The 25242-nt window shown below is 48.7% G+C and overlaps 1 protein-coding gene across 2 annotated transcripts; it reads left to right on the top strand.

Annotated features, from left to right (window-relative positions):
• The first annotated feature begins 912 nt into the window (after nucleotides 1-912).
• On the top strand, nucleotides 913-24249 carry MANBAL (mannosidase beta like). 2 transcript variants are annotated; one of them, XM_044263063.1, is made up of 3 exons: nucleotides 913-972; nucleotides 10525-10733; nucleotides 23319-24249. In XM_044263063.1, exons 2-3 carry the CDS (start codon nucleotides 10584-10586, stop codon nucleotides 23424-23426), a joined length of 258 nt encoding a protein of 85 aa, XP_044118998.1. In that variant the 5' UTR covers nucleotides 913-972; nucleotides 10525-10583; the 3' UTR covers nucleotides 23427-24249. The 2 variants fall into 2 exon arrangements, with proteins under 2 accessions (XP_044118998.1, XP_044118999.1); XM_044263064.1 differs by lacking the exon at nucleotides 913-972 and adding an exon at nucleotides 5451-5930.
• Nucleotides 24250-25242: the final 993 nt, after the last annotated feature.

Raw genomic sequence — 25242 nt, 5'->3', positions numbered from 1 at the left:
CCACAGAGCAGAAAGCAGGATTGGAGGTGGTTGGAGGATTGATCCCAGGACCTCAAGATCACTACCTCAGCAGAAGGCAGATGCCTAACTGACTGAATCACCCAGGTGCCCCTTATTTACTTATTTAAGATCTTATTTATTTATTTGAGAGAGAGAGAGATGGAGATCAACAGCAAGAGGAGGAGCAGAGGGAGAAGCTGATTACCCGCTGAGCAGGGAGCCTAAGACCTTGCAGTAAGTGGCCTATCCCAGGACCCCAGGTCCATCCCGGGAGCCAAAGGCCAACGCTGAACCCACTGGGCCACCCAGGTGTGCCTCAATTACAATTATTTTAGTGTCTTCTAAGAGTGAGCTCTTTGAGGGTAAGATTAGGTCTCAATTCTTTTTTTGATCTCTACCATCCAACTCCTCCTCTTTGATCTTCTGTGTATTAGTTATCTATATATATGCTATATAACAAATAACCCCGAAAGTAGGAGCTTAAAGCAGTAACATTTATTATTTCACAATTTCGTTGTCTCTCCACTAACCAGCACAGGGGATAGAGGATGCACTCAGTGATTTTTTTTTTTTTTTTAAGTAGGTTCTATGCCTGTCGTGGGGCTCCAGCTCACAACCCCGTGAAAGGTTTGAACGAATTCTAATAATGGACTCTTGTTTGAATGCTAAGAATTCTTGTTCCTCTCCCCTCTTTGTAAGTTCCTAGCTCAGCGTCTAGCATAGAATTAAAGCGCCTATAGAGGTCTGTGAACCACTGCTGAAATGTGTTGAGACAAAAGGGCTTAAGGAACCTGGGGAGGTCTGTATCCCGCTACTCCAGGGCTCCCCCTCCTGCTCAAACCCACAGAGTTGGGACAAAGGCCGGAACCCTGGCAACGCGGGAGGAGCGGAGCCCGCGGGCTCCTTAGTGCGTCACTTCCGGGATCCGCGGCAGGGAACCACTTCCGGGGGAGCGGCCCGGCGGCGCGGGAGGTGAGTGCGGCGGCGCGGCGGCCGGGCTCTGGCTTCGGGGCGGAGCGGAGTGGCCCGGGCTGTGGGAACGGAGAGGGGGTTGTGCACGGGCGCCGGCCGGGCTCGTTCCGGCGGCGCTGCTCGGCTGGCCCCCGGGACGCCCTGCACCGGACGACAATAACTTCCCGGGGTGCTTGTCAGGAAGTTACTTGCAGAGGGGAATTTGAGCCCCTTGGACGTGGAGGGCCTCGCCGGGTGCCGCCTCGTGCGTTCGTTTGGAGCTTGGGCCTGAACCCTGCCCGGACCTGGCCTTTCCTCCCACCCGCCGAGCGTTAGGAGAAGCCCGGGCTTCGGAGTCATTCTGGTTGGAGTTGGGACTCCAGAGTGGGCCTCATAGTGCTGGGTAGTCGTGGGCCATCTCTGGTTGCCTGCCCGGTTCTCAGTTTCCTCCTCTGTAAAATGGGCGCATAGGCCATTTAATCTGAGATCGAATGAGGTGGTGAATGCAAAGCGCCTAGTTAGGTGCACAATGCGTGTTTAGCATAGTGAACCAGTATTGATAAGTTAATGTTAGCTAAAGTCCATGATTTATTCGTATTTGGTTCAGTTTCCCCCAGTGTCCTTTTTGTGTTCCAGTATCCTATCCTGGATACTGTATTACTTTTAGTCCTTATGTCTCCTTAGGTTCCTCTTTGGCCCTGAGAGTTTCCTAGACTTGCCTTGTTAGAGCAGCTTGACAGTTTTGAGTATTACTGATCAGATAAGTTTGTAAAATGATCCTCAGTTGAGATTTGTCTAATTTTTTTTCTTCACCTGATTATGTAAGAGGGGTTTTGGGGAGGAAAACCACAGAGTAAGGTCCATTCTCATCACATCTCATCCAGGGTACATACTATCAATATAAGTTGTCACTTGATGTTAACTTGGATCATTAGCTTGAAGTAGTCAAGTTTTTCCACTGTAAAATTACTTCCCTTACTCCCCTTTTCCATATTGTAGTCATGGAATAGAGTCATTACAGTCCACACTTAAGAGTGTGGAATCATGCTTCACACTTAAAGGCAGAGTATCTACATAAATTATGGAGAAATTTGTCAATGCTCCCCTGTTTATTTATTTACCTATTCAGTTATTTATATCAGTATGGCTGAGATATTTATTTTCATACTTTGGGTTATAATCCAGTAATACTATAGTAATACTATATATTATTGCTCAGAATGTTCCAGCTTTGGCCATTGGGCATTCCTCTGTCCTTTTGGCATGCCCGAGAATGTGGTGGTGTTTTTTTTTTTTTTTTTTTAAGATTTTATTTATTTGAGAGAAAGAGAGGGAGAGCACAGACAGAACATGAGAGAGGAAAGCAGGCTCCCTGCTGAGCAGAGAGCCTGACATGGGGCTCAATCCCAGGATCCTGAGATCATGACCTGAGCCACCCTGAGATCATGACCTGAGCTGAAGGCAGCGGCTTAACCCACTAAGCCACCCAGGTGTCCCATTTTTTTTTTTTTTTTAACTTTATGTTCCAGGCTCATCTTGTATGTTTCATGCCTCAGTCCTAGAATTAAACATTTCTCCAGGGGCGCCTGGGTGGCTCAGCAGGTTAAAACCTCTGCCTTCCGCTCAGGTCATGATCCTGGGGTTCTGGGATCGAGCCCTGTGGCAGGCTCTCTGCTCGGCGGGGAGCCAGCTTCCCCCTCTCTCTCTGCCTGCTTCTCTGCCTACTTGTGATCTCCGTCCCTCAAATAAATAAATAAAATCTTTAAAAGAAAAAAACAAAACCTTCTCCAATCAGCCTTGCTTCCTTTTATTGAAGAATGTATTAAATGCCAAGCCTTGGTTGTTAGATGCGATGGTTGCTACTGGGATGCCCATGCTTCTAGACCCTCAGTGCAAGCTACAGATGTGTGTATACTAACCTGTTTTTATACATGTATCTATAAATATTTCTTTGTGTAGCCACCTGTATCTATATTAAGCTAAATATGAGTTCATATCTGCAACTCTCATCATTCCACATGGACCATTCTTGCCGTCTCTGGCTGATCTGTAACCTCCCACTCCATCTGTGACTAATCTAGCTCCCACCATCTACCATCCATTTACTCAGTTGTTCAATTTCAATATACATATATAGTAGTTTCAGAATTGTTAACCTCTGCTGCCTGTGGGAAGTAACTTTATCAACTAGAGAATACGCGTGCAGTTCCTTTTACTTTTAGTCCTACAGACTCCACTCATTGCCAAAATTACTGAGGTCTGTACCTGATTCCCCCTGACCTTTCAGTGAAGTTTTTTAATACATTTGTAATACATTTAGATTCAGAATGTCACATTCTGACCTTTACACCTGGGGCTAATAATATATTATATGTTAAAAAAAAAAAAAAAAAAGAATGTCACATTCTGTGTTCCATCCTGGGATACCCTGACCTCCTAAATGATCTTTTTAAAAATATTTGCATACATTAAAGTTTACTCTTGTGCTGTAAAGTTCTGTGGGTTTTGACAAATCCTTAATGGCTTGTTATTCACCATTACAGTATCATACAGGGTAGTTTCACTTCAGGGATTATTTTGAATTTTTTTTTTTTAAGATTTTATTTATTTATTTATTTGACAGAGATCACAAGTAGGCAGAGAGAGAGAGGGGGAAGCAGGCTCCCCACTGAGCAGAGAGCCTGATATGGGGCTCAATCTCAGGACCCTGGGACCACGACCTGAGCCGAAGGCAGAGGCTTTAACCCACTGAGCCACTCACTCCCCTATTTTTAACTTCTTTCTTTCAGATTTCATCTCAGTGATGCCATTGGCCTTCTCTGCAAAATATATCCATAACCCCAGAACTTATCATCCCCACTGCTGCCTCCCTGGTGCCGGCATGTCTTTTTGCCTGTTTCAGCACCCTCCTGACTGGTCTCTGCGTTCCCAGTCTTGCCCCCTGCAGTCTTTTCTCAACACGGGCAGCCAGAGGGACTGTTTTATTTTATTTTTTTAAGATTTTATTCATTTATTAGAGAGAGCGTGAGCGAGCCAGCACAAGCGGGGAACAGCAGGGAGAGGGAGAAGAAGAGTGCCCACTGAGCAAGAAGCCGGTCCTCGATTGGAGGACCCTGGGATCATGAGTTGAGCCTAAGGCAGACCCTTAACGACTGAGCCACCCAGGTGTCCCGGAGGGACCATTTTAAAATGAGTCAGATCCTGCCATCTTCTTTGATAAGTGCCCTCCAGTGGCTCCCCTTTTACTCAGGGGAGAAGCCAGACGCCTTATAATGGCCTACTGGCCTTACCCAGCTGGCTCACTCTTCTTGTTCTTCTTGATCATAAGGCTTATTCCTGCCTCCCCGCTGGTCCTCCAAGCTGGGGTACTCCAGCTGATATTTAAATGATGTTCCTGTGCTTTCACTTTGTCTCCCTGGGTCACCTTCTCAGAGAGGCCCTCCCCTCACTGCCTCACATAAAATCACACTCCCTCTTTATAGTTCCTCATAATACTCAGCTCAGATATTATCTTCCGTGCATATGTGTGTGTGAGTGCCTCCATTTGAATGAAGATTCCGGTGAGGAGGGAGGGGGGAGTTAGAGGGATGCTTGACACACAGTTGGTGCTCAGTTACTCTGTCTGATGAATGAGTGTCTCGGACCACTAGTGGCTGGCATTTCAGGGATGAGCCTAGGGTCTTAGTAACCTTATGAAATTATTTGTCATGTTTGGTAATAGATGAGTAAGTGTTTTTTTATTAAATTCTGGTAGGTAGGGGTATGAGGTTTCCCCAACGTATAAAAACCTCTGCCTTTAAAGCAAGTCTGGCTCCCCGCAGGGGAGACGTCGGGATAGTCAGCTCTGCCCTGACTCACAGGGAAAGCCTAAGCAAGCCCTGTGCTTCTCCACTCCTACCCTTCATTGTTAAACGAGGCAGTTGGTTGAGGCATCTGCTCTTGCTTTGCAGGTGGGAAACAGGCGTAGGCTTCATCATTCACCAAATATTTGAGTCAGGCCCTGGAACAAACTCAGGGTGGGCCCAGGAGCTCTGCTGTCCAGGACCTTAATAGTGAAGCAAGTAAAAAACATTAGACTCCAGACTCCTGATTTCTCAAATAATAGGGAATATGTTTTGAATTTTGGCCCAGAACACATATATTTGGATGTAAATGGATGTAACTGAAAAAAGGCTTCAGAACACAATACTGACCCTTACTAATGTGATGTTTTTCTTCCCTTCCTTTTCCCTTCCCTTCCCTCTTTTTTAAGGGAGAGACAGAGAGAGACGCAGAGAGTCAGCATGAACAAATGTTGGAGGGGAGGGCAGGGGCAGAGAGAGGGAGCCCAGAGCCCATCGAGGGGCTCCATCTCTTTTCCCTGAGCTCACAACCTGAGCTGAAATCAAGAGTCGGACACTCAACTGACTGAGCCACCCAGGCGCCCCACTAATGTCCTATTTTCTATTGTCATTTATTTAATTAAATCAAGTGCTGGCTAATGAAGTTAAAAGGAAAAAAGAGCCTCTTGCAGCCCCCAAGTGGTTCCAGTGGCTCACTGATGGGTCACAGCCTGCTATTTGAAAGCCACTGATCAAGTGGGGAAGAGCTCAGGGTCTGGAGGAGCCCACTCGTTTGAAGCCTGTCTTTACCACTCATCGGCCACGTGGTCCCTGGGCAGGCCAGGTAGCCTCTCCAAGCCTCAGTGTCCTCTTCCTCATTACCAACACCCGCCTCCCCAGGTGGTTGTGAAGTGAATGAGATGCTCACTGTGGGTTGTGGTGCGCATCTGGCAAATGATTCACTTGTTCCTACTGCTGCAGCCATGGCAAGGCATGAGGGGAGACAGCCTGGCCCAGGGAATCTTGAGGGCAGCCGCCTCCCATCTAAGATCTGAAGGACGACTAGGACTCCTGTGACTTCTGTACTCAGAAGCTGAAGACCCAGAAACACTGGCAGGAGGGCTGGGAAGTCAAGCTCAGGGGCGCAGAGAAAAGTAGGTGAGAGTTGTAAGGCATATACAATCTGTGCAGAGCATTTTGTGTTTTCCAGAACCTTCTCACAACTATCCTCCTGTTACACCCGGGCCATCCAATATGGGAGTCCTTGCTTGAACGGTGACCATTCACATCTTCATAGCCTGTTTGGCTCTTTGGCCAATGAAATCAGTTTTTGTGTGTTTGCAGTCACAGTGCTCATGTAATTGCTGCCTCTTTTCAGCGAATGTTATTTTGCACAGACTTTCTGCTACCTGATGTGCGTGCGTTGTTTGTATTTGCCATCTTAGTGAAGGGGCAATATGCCATGAGGGGCCATAATTGGGTTAACTGCCTCTTTATTGTTGGATACTTGAGTTGCTTCCTGTTTTTCAGTGTCGTGAATAGCACTGCCGTGAACTTTTTTGTACCTGAAGCCTTTTTTCTTGCTTTGAATTGTTTCCTTACTGTAAATTCTAGGAAGTGAGTTATTCAGTCAAAGGATATAATCACTTTTATGGCTCTTGTTATATATGGTCTTATTGCCATTAAAAAAAAAAAAGCCTATATGCATTATAGCTTTGAATAAGTGTTATTGTTGTTTGGCTCATGAGAGCATCAAGTCTCCAGGAGGTCAAGAGATGCGCTCAAAGTATAGCTCTTGCTGATAGAGTCAGGCGTTTTGCCCCTACCCTCAGGCCCCTTCTTTTTATTGTATTCCAAGCATTCATAACAGTGTCGCTGTTGGTAATATTAGTTAATCTAAGTATTGATAAGTTTAGTAGGCTTATCACAGCCTTAAGCATAAAGCTTGGGACCAAGGGCATTTTTTTTTTTTTAAAGATTTTATTTATTTATTTGTCAGAGAGAGAGCACAAGCAGGGGGAACAGCAGGCAGAGGGAGAAGCAGGCTCCCCGCTGAGCAAGGAGCCTGATGTAGGACTCCATCCCAGGATCCTGGGATCATGAGCTGAGCCGAAGGCAGACGCTTAACGGACTGAGCCACCCAGGTGTCCCCAAGGGCATTTTTAAAGATGTATAATTTGGGGCACCCGGGTGGCTCAGTCGGTTAAGCCTCTGATTCTTGATTTCGGCTCAGGTAGTGATCTCGGGGGTGTGAGATCGAGCCCTGTGTTGGCTCAGCACTCAGCATGGAGTCTGCTTGTCCCACTCCCTCTGCTCCTTCCCCTGCTCACACTCTCTCTCTCTCAAATAAATGAATAAAATCTTTAGCAAAAATTAAAAAATAAATAAAGATGTATACTTTGTGAGCCGCCGCAGTGAAGAAATGAGAGCGCTTGCTTCTACCTTGGTGTTCACATGCTGGTGCCCTGGCAGGACAGCGTGTGTCCTCCGGAGAAGCTGTTCCTGTAGCCGCCCTGGAATTCACTTCGGGGCCAGTTCATGAGCCACCCCAAACAATCTGCCTGGGTCTGAGCCTTGTCATACCTTGTATTTGACCAAAAATGGTATTCCTGAGCTCGAGGCCCCACCTGATTCACCATACTTGGATTCAGAGGATGTTGAGTTCTTTCCAGAAGTCAGATCCTTCCTGGGAGGGTAAAGATCTGCCAGCTCTGAGGACTTTTTTTTTTTTTTTTCTTTTTTTCAAAAGGGGCCTGAGGCTTTGAAGGTGGCTCCCAGAGAAAGCTGAAGTAGTGTGAAAGTGGCCACCCTGTTGGCCGGGCGTGTAATCTTCCCAAGTGTCCCGGTCAAAAGGGACACAGTACCCTTTGCAAAAGTCCCACTCTGTTTACCGAGAAGGCAGTTTTGTTACCCTTTAGTCGCTTCCCTGATGGTGCAAAGCAGTGAAACTTCTACCGTGGAGGAAGGTCTTAGAACTTTCTCTTTAGCCCAAGGCTACACCATAGGAATACAATGCAGGCCACATGTGTAATCTTCTCTTTTCTAGTAGCTGCATTTAAAAAGTAAAATGAAAAAGGTAAATTTTTTAAATTGTAAAATATACATAACATAAAATTTACCATTGTAACCATTTTTTTTTTCCTTTCATTTTAACCATTTTTCAAGTGTATAGTTCCATGGCATTCACAGTGATGTCTAACCATCAGTACTCTCTAGCTCCGGAAGTCTTTCAGCATCCCCAGCAGAAACTCTGTCCACACTGAACACTAAGTCCCCGTTCCCCTCCCCCCGCAGCCTCTGCTAACCTATATCTGGTTTCTGGCTCCGAGAATTTCCCTCTTCTAGGTACTGCTTACAAGTGGTAGCATACAACGTTTGCCCCTCCGTGTCTGGCTTATTTCTAGCGTCATGTCTTCGAGATCTATCCATGTTGTAGCAGGTGTCAGAATTTCACTCCTTTTAATAGCTGAATAGTATTTCTTTGTACGTGTGCACCACATTTTGTTGATCTGTTCATCTGTTGATGGGTTCTTGGTTGTTGCCATCTTTTGGCTGTTGTAAGTACTCCTGTGAACACTGGGGTACAAGTATCTTTTCGAGCCTTTGCTTTTAGTTATTTGGGGTACATACCTACGAGTGCAGTTGCCAGATCATATGGTAATTCTATGTTTAACTTCTTGAGAAACAACCACTGTTTTCCAGCTTGTGGTTTTTTTTTTTCCCTCTTGATAATGTCTTTTGATGTACCAGTTTTTAAATTCATCATGATGATGTCCAACTTATTTCTTATTTTGTGGCCTTTGCTTTTGGTGTCACATCTCAGAAATCATTGCCAAATCCAATCTCATGAAGATTTTCCCCGATGTTGTCTTCTAGGAGTTTTATAGTTGGGCTCTTAAGTTTAGATCTTTGATTCACTTTTGAGTTCACTTTTGTATATGGTATAAGGTTCCAGCCGCATTATTTTCCAGGTAGATGTGCAGTTTTCCCAGCACCATGTGCTGAAAACCTGTTTTTCCCCATTGAATGATGCGGGCACTCTTGTTTGAAAATCAGTCCACTACATATGTGAGGATTTATTTCTGAGCTCTCTATTCCATTAGTCTATATCCTTATCCCAGTACCACACTGTTTTGATTACTGTAGGTTTCGTAGTAAGTTTTGAAATCAGAAAGTAAATCCTCCAGTTTTGTTATTTTTTTAAAGATCAGGTGAAATTAATAACAGCTTAATCCAGTATATCATTTCAACATATAATCGATATAAAAACACCCTTAATGAGATCTTTTACATTTTGATGTTCCTGCCATTTCCTAACTTGAGTATGTATTTAACTGGACAGCCCTCTCAGTTTGGACCAGCTGTATTTCAACTCTCGATAACCACAGGTGGCTCATGGCTGCCATATTGGACAGCTCAGATTTAGCAGGAAACCGCAGTGTGGCACAGACCTCTGAAAACACAGAGGGCTTTGGAGTCAGGTGGGCCTGGTTCCAAAAATCAGTTTGCCCCTTTCTCATGGTGGTGGGCAGAAGAAAGTCACTTGTGGGTGCTATGGTAGAGGGGAGGCGGTTCAGTCATGCCAGGGTGGGAGACAGCAATAAGGAAGGTGTGCTGGGGAGGTGACGCTTGAGCTCAGCCTTGGAGGTAGAGTGGGGGCTTCACCAAGCAGTCAGAATGGAAAAGGACATTCTTGGCAGAGTGTGAGCCTGGGCAGAGGCCCAGGATTTCGAAAGAGCCCGTGCTCTTGAAGAACTATAGGCAGCTGTTTGGGCTCGATCAGAGTATTAGGAGTGGGAGCCCTGGGGAAAGGAGAGGCTGGGTGAAGCTGGACCTGCCACCACTGGCCACCACTGCCCCTGTCATTCATGTCCCCAGCATTGCTTCTTTGGGTTTACTGGCAGTGGCCTCCTTACCGGCCTCCCTGTGTCTACTCTGCACTCCCTGTCCCCCCCCCCGCCCATTTAAAATGTAAGTCAGATAATGTCACTTCTCTGCCCCAAACCCGTGGTGGCTTCAGTCAATCCAGAAATGTCACGGTCCTAGTGGGTCAGCCCACACTTCTCCCTGATCTTCTTGCCTTCTTGAGCATTCTTCTCTGGCCACTTTGACCTCATTTCCCTGCCCCGGGGCCTCTACACTTGCTTTTCTCTCTGCCTGGATGTGCCTCTCTCAGATGTTCCAGTGGCTCATTCTCACACTTCATATCTCTGCCGTCAGTCCCCATCTCTACAGAGAGCCCCTCCTGTCTGTCACCCTGCACAAAGTAAAACAGTGCCCTTTGTCAGTTTTGTTCAAAACAGTTGTCACCAGCTGGCACAGCACGTCTGGATATGTTTTGGGCCTCTGCCCTGAGATGTAGGCCCCAGGAGAGCAGAGCTTGGTCTCTTTTTCTCTTTCTTTCGTGCTCGGTGTTCAGCAGGTATTTGCTGAATGAATAGCTGGATGAATAAGTGAATAAATGAACAAAATCTGACCTGTAGCAGGCCTTCAAGTGTATGTTGATTAGAGATTTTTGTCGAAGTGTTTGCCTTTACTCATTTTCCCTAACTCTGTATTTGGAGAAATTTCTAATATTCAGAAAAGTTGAGAGTATAGTCCAATGACTGTTTATAAGTCTTCCACTTAGATAAGTACTGTTAACGTCTCACTGTGATCGCTTTATATATCCTTGGAAGTATGGGTGTGTTTGGGCAAGTGGAACCATTTAAAAGTCAGTTGTAGAAACATGACACTTAACCTTTGTGTTTAGAAGTTGGCTCTGGAGAGTGTTGAATCAGAGGAGACCACAGGCAGCAGGTGGCCCGGGCCATGGCCTCCGACCTGGACTTCTCACCTCCTGAGGTGCCCGAGCCCACTTTCCTGGAGAACCTGCTACGGTACGGACTGTTCCTGGGGGCCATCTTCCAGCTCATCTGTGTGCTGGCCATCATCGTACCTGTTCCCAAGTCCCACGAGACGGTGAGTCCTTCCCTGCGAGCCTCTACCATCATACTGGGTTCTAGGTGCTAAAAACAGATACTGTGGCAAAGAAAACCAGTTGGGACTATGCCAGATTCCTACGTGCATTGAAGCACGTGACCAGTACTTTGTTGGTTCACACATGTTAAGCAGATTTTTATTTACTGCTTATTACGTGTCCGTCTGTAGCAAGACGTAGAGTCTTTCCTCATGCAGCTTCTAGTCCTTGAGAGAAGGGCAGATAGGAAAGAAATATGCATGTTTCCGTGAGAAGCCCAGGGCACTGTGAGGGTGCCTGTCAAGGGGTAGGACCTGGTCTTACTCTGGGACAGAGGAACTACCTTTGCAAGGACTCTAGTTCAAGTCACTGAATGAGGATGACTTTGGCCAGAGCACAGAGGGACATGAGTGAGAGGTGCGGGCGGGGCCCAGAGGGTTTTAAGTAAGACACTGACAGGATCAGATTGGCTTTTTGTTGTATTGACTTTATTCTGTAGGTTTCTTTATTCTGTAGCATACTCCCTCCTTCCAGCACCCTTTCTCCTCCACCCTCCCTTTTCTCATGACACTGATTTGTTGGAGAAAGCAGGTCATTGTCATCTATAGTATCCACGTCCAGGATTTAGCTGATTGCCTCTGTGTGGTGTCATTTAACCTGTTTCTCTGTTCCCTGTATTTCCTATTAATAGGAAGTTCAATCTAGACACTCGAGTCAACTCAGATCAGGCTATTCGGTGAGAACACCTAGCTGGCACTGTGGACTTCCTGATACGTGTCATCAATGAGCATATGGTGTCTGCTTGTCACACACTTAGAGATTCCAGGATTGGTCAGTGGGTTCAGGTGGTGGTAGCTGATCCCTCTATTAAAAAATCCCCACCAGTCTTGAACCTAAAGTGTTTGCAGTATCCATTGCTGAGCTTCATTATTTCCTTCTGCATTTATTAGCTGGAATTCTTCCATGAAGAAGACCTTTTCCTCATTGCTTATATAGTTATTCTGAAATGCACTTTGTAGTAAAATCTAGATAAGTGCTTGGTTCTTTCCTTTTATTAATTTTCAGAACAAGTTTGGACTCTAGCACCCTCCAGTCTCGGCCAATGAAGCTTTGATTTTTCACATCATGTTGAACATTATATTTATATTTACATCTTTTTTTCTTTTTCTTTCTTTCTTTCTTTTTCTTTTTTTTTTTTTTTTTAAAGATTTGTTTATTTGAGAGAGAGAGATGAGAGGGAGGGGGAGAGGGAGAGAGAGTCTTAAGCAGAATCCATGGTGAACACAGAGCATGATGCAGGGCTCCATCTCACCCCCTTGAGATTGTGACCTGAGCTGAAACCAAGAGGAAGACGCTTAACCAACTGAGCCACCGAGATGCTCCTTGAACATATATTTTTATATATTGGATAAGTTTTTAGGTATTTTTTATGCTCACATGGCTTCAAGGGGAGCCTTACCACGTGTGAATATTCTTACCAGGGAAGTTCATTTGAAACTCATTGCCTAGGACTTCTCTTGGGAACAGGTCACATAAGCACCCTCTGCTCATGGACCAGAATTCGAGACTTCCCGAAGGAAAGCAGGTATTCGGCATAAAGCATATTGTTTGGCTTAGGTGCAGTGAGTCACTCTTAATCAGTTCTGGGAATTGTGGGAACCACCCAAAATCTGATTTCCCAGGTGCCAGCCAGGGGCTGGCCTTGCAAATAGGCTTTTCTAAAGAAAGCAGGATTTTTTTTTTTGATGTTGACTCTATTCTGCACACTTATAATGTATTTTTTATAATTTAAAAATATCTACATTGTTTTTTTACTACTAACAGTAAGACTCAGAATGAAATATAGGATTTCTTTGTGGTTCTTTCTGGCTTTAGAATACATCCCAGTAGGGGTGTATGGTCAGAGTACTGAGTTTAGTAATTCTCCTCTTCTTTTAGTTATACTCCCTTTGTGATATGCAGTTAGGCTAATTTGCTTTAACTTGTTTTGAAATTTTAGGGACTTTTTTTTCTATTTTAATTTAATTTAAACATAATATAAAATGTTTATGTACAATATTTCTCCCAAAGTCAAAATGACACAAGATATGATCGTCTTCAGAAACAGAAATCTCCTTTCACCTAGGTATTCTCCACTCTCTTCCCTTTCCTCCTCCATAGTTAATAATTTTTATTATTTTGATTTATTCTTCTTTTTTTTTTTTTTTAAAGATTTTTATTTATTTATTTGACAGAGAGAGATCACAAATAGGCAGAGAGGCAGGCAGAGAGAGAGGAGGAAGCAGGCTCCCTGCTCAGATTCTAGGACCTGAGATCCCAGGACCCTGAGATCATGACCTGAGCCGAAGGCAGCGGCTTAACCCACTGAGCCACCCAGGCGCCCCTGATTTATTCTTCTTTTGTTTCTTTTTGAAAACACAAGCAGGGGCGCCTGGGTGGCTCAGTGGGTTAAGCATCTGCCTTCGGCTCAGGTCATGATCCCAGGGTCCTGGGATTGAGCCCCACATCGGTCTCCCTGCTTTGCAGAGAGCCTGCTTCTCCCTGTCCATCTGCTTCTCCCCCTCCTTGTGCTGTCTCTCTCTGTGTCAAGTAAATAAACTAAACAAAAACAAAAAACATAAGCAAATCCATATGTGTGTGTGAGGTATAGCTATACATACATATATATTTGTGTGTGTGTGTGTGTGTGTATGTATATATAAATATTCTCCCCTTTGATACATAAAAGATGGCACCTACTAAATACAGTTTCACATTGTTTCTTTTTTTCACTTAAAAACATATAGTATCTTCTGGAGATCCATTTTTCATGGAGATGACTGCGTCCCAGAAATCTGCTCATGTAGCTGGGAGGATCATAGCCATTACTGTTGCAGCCATTACTGGAGCCCTGGTGAAGGAGCAGCTTGGGGGTGGGGCTGGGGAAGAAGTGTGCTGAGTTCAGGTTCAAATAGGTGCCTTTAAGGTATCCCGGCAGCTCTGGCAAGTAAGCAGTTGGATCCACAGGTCTCTAGCAGGAGAAGGGTCTGGGCTGAGTGCTGATCAACGTGTGGGAGTTGAGATGTTGAAGCCAGATGAGGACAAGGTCTCTGAGGGTGAGAACATGGGCTGAGACAAGCAGAGGACCCGGACTGCGGCCCTGAGGACCTCCAGCATTTAGGGGGCAGTGGGTGGGGAAGGCACAGCCACTGAGGGTACGGGAAGCCTTGGTGAACATGGATGGACTCATGGCCTCCGAGGGTTCTGTCCATCTCTGTTTCTTACTCTAGTATTTTGAGAAGGAGGTCACGATTGGAGTTTTTCCACTCACAATTGTATCATGCTCTAAAAACGTAATCCCCGCGCTCTGGGGTTCTGTCCTCACAGACACGGCACGCTATTGGGTATTATAAATAACAAACATTTTTACTGTCATTGGCCACTGATGAAGCCTGCTAAGAGTCCTGAGGGACAGAGGTGATGAATGTTTTTATTTTCTAGGCAGGGATGTGGAGTCAGAGGTGTGTAGCCTTCTGGAGAGCTGCTCCTTACCTCCTGTAGTATTCTTAACCCTTCCAGACTGGCCACAGAGACTGGGGTCAATTCAGTAAACAAGGAGAGGAGAGTGCATTTTACTCATCTGTTTGACGTTCTTAGTGGCATAGTGGGTTGAGGCGTGTGAAGGCAGGGAGTTGACAAAGGGCTCAGCCGTGTGCCTGCTCCCCCGACTCCCCACTCTGCCATTTAGAGCTTAATTTGGGACAACAGCCTTGTCTTTTGAAATATAAATATAGTACATACCATCTCATTTTAATTTATCTCGCAGTTTAGGGGAATAAGGCTCACATAAGTGAATTGTCTTCATGACTAAAGCTTACTGTTTTTAGCTTTTTTTTTTTTTTTTGTAAGATTTCAATGGATCAGTAACAAAAAAATACAGTACTGGTAATTCAATTTTTTATTGGTGCATCAGGCCAACAAATGGATTCTATTTATTATACCAGGGTTCTGCTGCCAGCTTTCCTTGGTGTGTCCCCAGAAGGCAGCCTTCTCTTACTCCCCACACTCCCAACTAGATGGAAAGGAACACAGTATTCTGTGCACAGTCTTTCAAAGAGAGGGTGAATGCCGAGACTGTGCTCCGAGGTTGAGCCTGCTGCTAGCTGGGATTTGGAATTTGGATGGGGATGGAGAAAAGAAGGGGATTTTACTTCGGGCCAGGGAGCTCGTAAGGAGGAAGGGTGCCTCTGGTCATAGGTGGTGGGGACCCTGGCAGCCCAATCATAGGAGGAAAGTGGAGGGTGCCAGGACGGGGGAGAGGGTAGAGGTCGGGGTGGGAGGACCCAGAGAACAGTCTTAGTCTCTTTGTCATTTTGCTTAGGGCAAAATCATCCCTCTTGTTTGGCCTATAGAAACAAGGTTTATTAGTGGCTTTTTGGGTCAGAAGATAATATTTTTGGCTCTAGATGGTGGGAAAGCCTTTGAAAAGCAGAAGAATGTCTTTCCTGTTGTTCCAGTAAGCTGATTTTTTTGCAACTCGTTTATGACTTCAGTACTTCAATACTTAGCAGATTATTTGAAAGCTCTTTTGGGGGTAATCAGAGAAGAAAAAAGGAACACATACAAATGCTTCCCACCCCACCCCCTTCTTTTCCTAGTGGGAGCAAGAACCAATTTGCAAAATCAGAACTGAAGTCCTTCCAGCCCTAAGCCAGATGAGAACGTGTTCTCATCGACACCTAATTAAACCAAGACCTGAGAAAACAAACATTTGTGTGAGCCTGATTGAGGCTTGGGCCATACTTAATCCAGGCATTTTCTCGTAGGCTGGATTCTAAAATGTAATAGATCCTTATACCATTTCTGTCCAGTCCAGGAGGGCACACAGATGTCCTCTCTCATGCCAAGTCTGATGGATTGTGTGGTGGCCATAGTGCATGGATTCAGGGCCTGCTTCAGGCCCCAGGTGAAGTAATTGATTACTGATGTCTGCTGTGAGTGAGGACCTGGGGAATTCTTGGGCTGGTCCACCATTCTCCATCTGTCCGCACCTGCCTGGGGGGTTTTCAAAGGCCTGGGCTGTACCCATAGAGATTCTGATTCTGTTGTTCACTGTAGCCCACATTAGTATTTACCTGAAGTGCCCAGGGGGTTCTATTACGCAGCCACTGGTCTAGTCTTTATACTGTTTCCCTGAAGCACCGACAAATTTTGGGAAGGTAGGAGGCAGTCAGTCCTACATGTGTTAGGTTTGAAATAATAGCAAGACACCCAAGTGGGAAAGAAAGAGCCAATGAGAAGTTGGGCATAGAGACCTGGGGAGTATTTCATCCACATGGCTTTACTATTTGAAATCCTAAGAGTGGGTTGCTGGACTTTTCAAGGGAAATGAAGATTCAGGAAAGGCCTGAACTTGGGGCCTTCCTGACCTGCTTGAAGCAGTTTCTGTGCAGTGTGGCTATACCCAAAAGATGCAGGTGCTGTCCCAGAGCGGGGATGCAGCTGGGCGTCTGGAAGGGGTGGGAACCAGGACCCTGTCACTCACCATCTGCATCCCCTTGGTCTCCCCTTCCCGTCCGTCTCCTTTCACTTCTCTCACCAGGGCTCTGCTTCCTCTGCTCGCCATCCCTGCAGTGGGATGAAACATGGCCACTAACAGCTTCTAGAGTGTATGTCCTTCAGCTGCAGCATCTGGAGGCTGCCTTCTTGCTTGGTCTCAGTTCCACAATCCCCAGGGAAGGAACTGTAGCTGACCCAGCTTGGGGAAGCTAGGGCTTGTGTGGTGGGAGGGGCAGGCCGTGTCCCAAAGAAGCAGGAGTGTTGTGCAGACTGGGGTCTCCTTTCTGGTGGCTCTGTCTGAAGACAGGGCAGAGCAGTTGGCAGAGGGGCCTTCGGTCTCCCAGAAAACGACCATCGTTTGAGGAGAGCTCACGTCTGTCCCGGTCCCCACAGAGATGACCCAAGTGGGTGTTGACTTCTAGTTCAGCGCCTCAGGATACAGGTAGCAGTGGTTCACCTGGCGGAGTTTGGGTGCTGATAGTTTCCATCTCTTCACGTGTGTGTGGCCCGTCTCCCTCGTGGCCAGCCCCAAGGCTGGTGCCTTCGCTTGCACTCTGCTGTCTCTGTGTGGTCTGCCGCAGTCTCTTCTTGCAGCAACGGGGACTCAGTTGAAAGTTGCAAAACACCTCCAGCAGTTTCTCTGGAAACTATTGGTTCTTAGAACTGGGAATTTCAAGGCACAGCTGAGCTCTGAGGCCGAAAAGGTCTTCAGGGCTCTGTCTCTGTCTCCTGGCTTTCCTGCGAGTGTCAGCTTCATTTGGAGGCCTTTGCCATGTGTCCAGAAGGTGGCTGCAGCAGCCTCTGTCTACATCCTTACTGCTTGTGATTACAAGCAAGAGAAGCCATCTCTCTGCCGATGCTCATTTTCCAGGTTTCATGGAAGGTCTCTACTCGGCTCTGGCTTGGCCACATGCTTGTACCTTGCCCCAGAGATGGGAAGGGGCAGTGGGTACCATTTCTGGCCAGGCCACATTTAACTGGCCACGCCTGTGGCCACAGGGACTGAGAGTCCTCCCTAGAACCACATGGGATCAAGAAGGAGCCAAGCCCCCATGGAAAGGGGGTTGGGCAGACAGAGACAACTGATGCCCAGCGTTGTGATCCAGTGGAGAACTCACCAGAATAGCAAGAGTGGTAGCTTTCAGTGTGGTGCCCACATAGGCTTCACTCTCAGCTAGAAAGCTCTGCACGTTTCAGAGCCTTGAAAAAGATGGAGCTTTCCCAGCAGCGGCCTAGAATTTCAGGACCCTGTTGGAAAGTTCTGTCTGAGGCTGCCAGAGGAAATAATTAACTCGGGCAAGTGAATATTATACCTACTCTCAACACCTTAGGAGACAGGCTTCGAGAACTAACTTTGCTTTTTCTGCCCTGTATATTTTTCAGCTTGGGAGCAGTTTGCTGCTGAGCTGGGCGGCAGGGTGTTTTTTACTTAATGAGCCCTTCTGGAGAGATTGCTGTGTGGTGGGCAGGGTGACGGTATAAACATGGTTTCGGGATGTATACCGTCTCATTGGAGAGACGGCCGGGCACACAAAGAGCCACAGACCAGCCAGTGGGAAGGGCCTGCAATCGTGCTGAATTGTGTCTGGAATAAGCCCCAAGGCCGTTCTCTGTAATCACGGTTCTCCTGGCCTGCCAGGCGCATTCTGGACACCATGTCTTCGTGTCTTCGTTCGCCTTGCTGAGCCCACGACGATGGCCTCTCCCCTGCCCCCGGTTCCAGCTAGTCCTAGCTTCCTCTCAAGGGTTGCTGGCTGACCGCTGCAAGGTCTTCACAGCCCCCACCATGCCTAGGGCCTGGGGCAAGAGTGCGCAGTAGGACGAGTGGGAGCATCAGCGCTGGGGACACATGGTCTGAGCACCGCCCTCCCTTCACGTCCCTAAGCCTGTGTCCTGAGCCGTAGAGGGATGGCATGCTTTCCCAGCCCAGAGTCCCTGGGGATCAAGTGAGAGAAGGTGCATGAGGATACGCACACGTAGCACACGGGGTTTCTTTCCCTGCACTGCTTGAGAGGAAAGAATGGTTTTGGTCTGTACGGAGTGCTGCTTTGTTCTGATTTATCAGACTGAGTCCACGCTGGACTGTGTAGTGGAAGTCATACAGTTCCGAGTGCTTACCCTGCTGGAAGAGATCAGATGCACTGTGGCACAGATTTGATTATTTGAATTTGATGAACAGCAGCAATTTCCTGGCCTTGTAAGCAGCTGTGGATCTGCTTCATTATTGATGAAGCCTGTGTCCACAGAGGACTGGGGCCTCCGCAGAGCTAGTGACCCCCTGGTGGGGGAGGGTTTCTTTTACTCCTGAAGATGGCATGATTGCTGAGGAAGCTTAAAACTTGCTTCAGAGGAGGCACGGAGTTCCCAGATTTGAAGGTGGGGCTGTAGTGCTTGGGAGTCCGCCTAGCCTTCCCAGCAGCATGTATCTGAGGAGAAATTAAAGTCAGCCACTTGTTCAGAGTCGTTCTTGCTGGCTAAGGATTTGGAGCTGTAGCCCTGTGTGCCTAGGACCCCCTGCATCGGAATCATGTGCATAAGGGCGACTTTTGCTTCCCTGTAGCTTGGGGGGAACTCAGCTATGCCCTGAGGGACCAGTCACTGGGACTCAGTGAGCCTCTGTTTCCTTTCTTATAAAATGGGCTCACAGTGGCTGGCTTATTAGGGTCATGGACGCTTGGTGAGTGGATGTTGGGTGCACATTGCTCAGCATGCGTTGTCTTCATTACCCCGTGGTGCCTGGCACAAAACTGCCTCCACTGGGTGCACATACAGAGGTGGGAGGACTGGGGACCCCGGCAGAGCAGGACAGGGAACAAAGCACATGGGCAATACCAGCGGGCCGGTAGCCTAGTGGGACAGGGTGGGCTGCATAAGGGGTGCAAGCCAGGAGACTGGAGGCCACAGGGAAGCTTATAGAAATTTGTCTCCTACAAAGGGGGAACCAGAAGCACATTTAAAGCAGCAGATAGACACAGTCAAGACTGTTGTTTTAGAATAGACTGAAAGCAGTGGGACAGATGGTGAGGAGAATGTTGGGGAGGCTGACACAGCAAGGGGGCAGGCGGGGGACCATGGGGTCTTGCCTGGCGTAGTAGTGTGTATCCAGAGAGGCCGGGTGGAGTCGAGAACCCCATGGAGGGTAGAATGCGCAGGACCTGGGGCACATTGGGTGTGGGGGCATGAGGGAATGGTGAGAACTCAGAAACGACTTGGAGGTTTCTAGCTTGGGTAACTGGGTGAGTGATGATGCCAAAAACTGAGGTGGGGAAGGGAGGAGGAGGTCTGGGGTGAGGAGGAGACAGATAATACGCTCAGATGACTTGATGACTGTAATATGTACACACACCCACGGAAGGCTGCCTTTAGCTGTGAAAAACAGAGCCCTGTGCGGGGAGCACTAACCCACTCTCCTGACTCCTGTTGAAACTGTGGTCACAAACAAGCGGTCCGAAGGACCCATTGGCAGAATCTAGAATGGGCCGTTCTTGTTCTCCTGTCATCTGTACGGCCTGTGGTTCCAGGTGCTGCTAAAGAGAGGGTGGATTGCTCAGTGAACTTGGGGTCTTGGTTTCCAGCCCTAAGTTCCCTAGGATACCTGGGACATACTCTATTCTACCCTATAACCATTAAGAGGTTCATGTCCTGGTGCTGCCGCTCACTGACGGACACCTGTGTGTCGGCATCACATAATCTCTCCAAGTGTTTCTTCTTTCGTCTCTCCGGTGGGACTCAGCACGGCACTTTGCGAGGCTAAAATAAAATGGGTCCATAGCATATCACCTGGGGCCTGGCATGTTGTAAATATAGCCGGTGTGGCTCTTGTTACTGGAGGCTGTGCCTAGCCATACTTTAGGGAATATGTATTGGGTTTGACATCTCCTGGTGTCCTCTGTGCCCATGGGAAAAGTGAGACCTAGTCCCAAGTGTTTTTATATAATATGTGTGTGTGTGTATATATATATATATATATATATATATATATATGTAAATATTTCTTTATTTAAGTCATCTCTACACTCAGCACGGGGCTCAAACTCATGACCCTGAGATCCCAAGTCGTACTATCCATTGACTGAAGCAGCCAGGCACCCTTAAGTGTTCTATTTTTATGATGATAAACCAGAGTGAAGTTCCCATGGTTATGGGAGATCTTGCCTGATCTTCCATATTCATTCATTCATTCACAGTTGAAGCTGTTTCAGGGAGCTCACAAGCTAGTAGGGGAGACCAGCAGGAGAATGTGTCACTGGTAATGTGTAATGTGGCATGGGTGGTTACTTGGTACCAGGGGTAGGGGTAGGGGTGGGGAAAAGGATATGCCCCCTGCTGGAGGTGGAGACCAGAGAAGAAAGGCTAGACAGTGAGTAGGAGTGCCTTCTTAGCAGGGCCAAACCACAGGGAGGGGTTTGCTGGGTGGCCAAGAAGGGTGCTTCTCTTGTTAGAGGTGACCAGCAGAAACCCTGGCAGCTGACCCAGTGTGGGGTCTGGAGAAGAGCCAGAAGATGCTGGAGATGTGGGCTCCTTAGATGCCATTCCTTGTGTCGGGCATGAGGCTGTGGGAGATGGAAAACCCTTGGAAGATTTAATGTTGGGGGGGATCTGAATGAGGCATGGCACAGAGCAGGGAGGTCCGTTAGCAGTGGAGGAATTGATGTAGGGACTTCGGTGCTGGAGAGTGTGACCAAGTCAAGAGGTAGATGGGGTTGAACACCAGCATGTGGTGACTGATTGGACCATTGGGAGGAGAGACTGGTGGGGAGGAGGACCTGGTCTGCTGGAGAAGGGGTTTCGGATGGTCTGGGACAGTGGAACTGGAGGTGCCCGGGGGTGGGGCGGGTGCCACTGCAGTCGTCTGACAGATAGCTGGGTCAGGAAACCGTGTGCTCAGGAGAGAGGGTGGGGAGGTATCAGAATGGATAAGGCACCTAAGAGAGGGACTGTGGAATGAGGGAAGCCCTGGGGCTGGCAGGCTAGTGTCACCGTCCCTGTGGTTTCTGAACGGAGTCCCACTGAAACCGGAGGGGCACTCAGCTTTGAATTGAGAGGGCCAGGAGCTCTGGAGATGCTTGGCAAGTTCCCGTGCGGAAACCATTCATCTCCTCGGGGCCTGTTTGTCTCCAGCACTCAGGGACTGGCCGGTTTGCACTGGCCTCATGGGCACTACCCTGGGGACAGTTTCCAGTTCCCAAGGTCTCCCAAGACTGCACCCTGTGGGGTTTGCCTTAAACAGTAGCCTTATTGCTGTGCTCTGCGGTAGGGTGGGTGGGTGTGCTCAGCCTGTGCACTTGACACGCTGGCTCCTCTGAGGTTCTGTTTGTTTAGCTTTCTAATGGGCTAACTTTCTTCTTTTCTTTTTTTTTTTTCTTTCTTTATTGCTTTCTTTTTTTCGGCCAAGTTACATTAAAGTATCGGCCCAGGTTGACAGGCCATGGAGCCCAGTGCTGCCATCAGAGACCTGGCTGGGGGAGGGCTGGCCCCATTGTTATCTTGGGAAGATCACCTGTGGGTACCTGGGACTGGGCTGGGCCTTTACATTCTGAGGTTTCAGTGGGCAGGCTGGCAGGGTGGAGTAGAGGCGGTGATGGCTGACAAGGGGGGCTGTCACATCTCGGGAGTAGGCCCCCCAGAGGTGTGGGCTGCCCCTCCCCAGCCACAATCACATCTCTGCCAGCCCTGGGAAGGATAGGGAGCGAAGCAGGCTGGGAGTCGGCCACTTTAACTGAGGAAATACTGTTCTCTTCCAGAAGTGTGCTCCTTAGTATTCTTTGTCTGCTTTTTATTTTACCATTTTAAATAAAAGAACACAGGTGCTGAGAAGCATTTCCTTATCCTAGTGCTGGGACCATGGGGTGGGAGGGGTAGTGTGGGCACCTGAATAAAGGGGCTGCCATTGCCAGGCGTTTAACATTTTCAAGAAAAGCTAGGAATCTGGATTGAATGGGAAATCTACCAGTTGGCTCAAGTTTTTAAATATAAACACTGTAGGCCAAGTGAAGTCCACTTGGGGGCCAGAGGAGGCCCGGGGGCTGTGGTCAGTGTTCTCCAGGCCAGATGCGCCACACTAATATCCTGCCTGACCAAGGCACAGTGGCACTTACCCCCGGAGGGCAGGGAACACTTGACAGGACTGAGTCCTGTCCAGATTCTTCTCTGACATGGGCCTTTGTGGCTGTGGCAGGCTGAGTCCCTTTCCCAGAGTCCATGGTCTTTACTGTGCCGTGAAGGCCAGGGCTAGGTCTGTGCTTTTGCATCTGTTTTTAAAGCAGCAGAGCCTCTGCACAAACCAAATCTTACATGGAATGGGACAGACAGAAAAATCAGGGCTGCCCAGGATGTAGGGAGAGTCTGGAGTTCTGCCCCGAGGCTGCTCTCTGCCCTCCCCCCCGCCCCGGGGCGCCTCTGCTGGGCCCCACAGAACACAGTGTAGTGGTTGCCTAGGTGCAGGCCAGTACTCCCCACCCCTCCCAGCCCTGGTGTGCTGTGGCTTGAATGGGAGGAGAGGACAGTAGGGCTGGAGGGAGAGCGAGCCTCGGTGGGTCTGGGCCTGGCCGGCTCCTCGCCTCTGCTCTGACTGGTGCTTGCACACTGGGTGCCGCCTCGGCTGCTGGGCACTGTCTGTGCATCAGCCCTTGATAGCACGCATCACGGTTTCCATTTCACAGCTGGGTAGACCAAGATGCAGGAAGGGGAAGTGAGTTGCCCACAGGTCACTTGGCTGGCTTTGGAGGTGCCTCAATCCCCCCCGGCCCCCGCCCCTGCCTCTGGTCTCCAAGGCTCCAAAGGTTGCCTCCTCCTTTGGGGCCTCTTTCTTTATTCTTCATTTGGAATTACCCTGCTCATGGGAGGGGGTCCTCCCCCACCACCCCCCGCCCAGCAGCCCCAGCCCCATCCACCTGAGGCTCCTGGGTCCCAGCAATGACGGTTCCCATTCCTGGTGTTTCTGGGGCCCTGTGCTTTAGTTTGCAAAGCCCCCTTCAGACAACAGTCTCGTTTTTGCTGGTATCAGGCTGACTCGTCTAAACAGGACTCTCCTTTCTATCGCCACACAGGAGGCAGAGCCCTCTGAGCCCAGAAGTGCGGAGGTGACAAGGAAACCCAAGGCCGCTGTTCTTTCTGCCAGCAAAAGGCCCAAGAAGGAGGCCAAGAAGAAGCGGTAGAAGAGGAGGCCTGCAGAGCCGCGGGCGGGGCAGGGGCCTTTGGGGCCAGCCCTCCTGGGACTCAGCGTCCTGTTCCTTCAGTCCCAGGGTCAGGGCTGAAGTGGCTGGGCCGCTCTCTGACCACAGAGATTTGGACAATCGTGACAGTCCCTAGGTCCCAGCTGGGCAGCCCACCACTTCCTCTTCCTTCTGCTTCTGTGACAGTGTAGAGCTAAGGGGACTAGAACACCCTGTGAGCAGAGGCTATGTAAGGAGTCTGTTTGTTCAGCATTGGGTCAGCTCCATACTTAATCACTGTGCCCAGCCTTCGCCCCCCACTTGTGGATTCACGCTGCATTTCAGAGTCGTGATCTCATGCCGACAAGCACCACCCTCCCCCGGTGACGGGGGCACCACAGATCTGCTCGTCAGCCACCTTCGTCCCTGCTGTACAGCTGGAGCCAGGCCAGCCCTGCCCTGTGTGTTCAGGTCCAGATGCCATGGCTGCTGTAATGTAGGAGGTCCCTTCAGTGCAACAGCTGGGTCCGAAGCTGGCGGGGGAACCCACGGGAAAGCTGGCCAGGGTGGTGCCTTGTTCTCCTCTGGCAGATGGAAGGGATTTGGCTGTGTGAGTACATGTGCTTGGGCCCAAAATCTCTTAGCCTCTGAAATGGGGGCCTTGTCCATCTCAGACCAACCCCTTTTCAGCCCACCTTGGCGCATTCAGTATGTGCCTTTTGGCTTCCATCTGTATACCTCCCCTCCCCCAGTTCTTTCAACCCCAGAACAGTGAGGAAAAGTCATTTGGGCAAGTAAACATCAATAAACTGCCTCATATGCAGAACGCCCTGTGTGTTACCCTGCTGCTGAGGGAGAGGGGGAGCTCGGGGTCCTTCCCTGGGTGCAGGCAAGGGGCTCACCCCCAGAGAAGTGGGGGAGTAGGGCTGAGGATGGTCAGAGCAGCGCTGCAGGCCGAACCATTCTGGGACAGGTTTCAGGAAGGGTCCAGCCAACGGTTTCATGTGGCCCTTAGTCATTGGAAACACTCGTGAATGTCCGTGCGTGTGTGAGAGTTTCCACCAGGGCTGGGCCCCACTCACTCTCCAGTTCCCATTGCCAGAGGAAGACGCTGCTTGTCCTCCGAGCAGCTTGAAAAAAATTCTAGCTAGAAGGCCTTACATGGCGTGGGGTGGGTCACGCAGGTCCGGTCACGTGTCCTGAATCAGCTGCCAAGGAAAAGCCTCGAGCTCTAGTAACTGATTTGCTGGGCTGCTTTCCAGTTTGCCAAACACTTTCCCAAATGTCACAACCAATGAGGAGCCTGTAGGACTTCCATTTTAGAGATGGGAGACTAAAGTCCAAAGTACTTGAAAGTGCCAGAAGTCGGGCTTGGGTCCAAGTCCACGGCCCTTTCCTTGATATTTAACAAACACTCAGTGAGTGTCTGTAGGCGCAGTGTGTAAGGGGCCCCACTGAGGTCTGGGAAGTCTAGGAACTGGAGCTTCGGCAAAGCAGGACCAGGCGTGGCCAGATGTTTAATGAGAGCACCAGCGAGGCTCCCAGGATGCGGAAAGGAGGAAGCTTGCCTAGCCCAGTGTGCCTAGCCCACTGGGGGACTCAGATATGGAAGGAGGCTTTGGGTGGGGAGTTGTCCAACAGGGGAGCAGCAGATCCTGTGGAAGCTGAGCAGAGGGACACCCAGCTCCATCTGGGTGATCAGCACAGCCACCTGGCAGAGGGAAAGTGACTGAATGGAGTCTTAAAGCCTGGCTGGAGGTGAGACCAGAGGGAAATCATGCTGGGAGGGTGGACCTACTCCAGCCTCCAGCAGGGGAGA

This window comes from Neovison vison, chromosome 8 (genome assembly GCF_020171115.1).
Source record: "Neovison vison isolate M4711 chromosome 8, ASM_NN_V1, whole genome shotgun sequence".
NCBI classification, from domain to species: domain Eukaryota; kingdom Metazoa; phylum Chordata; class Mammalia; order Carnivora; family Mustelidae; genus Neogale; species Neogale vison.
Note: the sequence above shows the minus strand (reverse complement) of the source record. Positions and strands in the feature narration are given on the sequence as shown.

What these genes read in the sequence shown, in the direction of transcription:
- MANBAL (XM_044263063.1), top strand. Translation starts at nt 10,584, where the DNA reads ATGGCCTCCGACCTGGACTTCTCACCTCCTGAGGTGCCCGAGCCCACT. An exon ending in TTCCCAAGTCCCACGAGACG is followed by an intron (nt 10,734 to 23,318) that starts GTGAGTCCTTCC and finishes ATCGCCACACAG; the next exon opens with GAGGCAGAGCCCTCTGAGCC.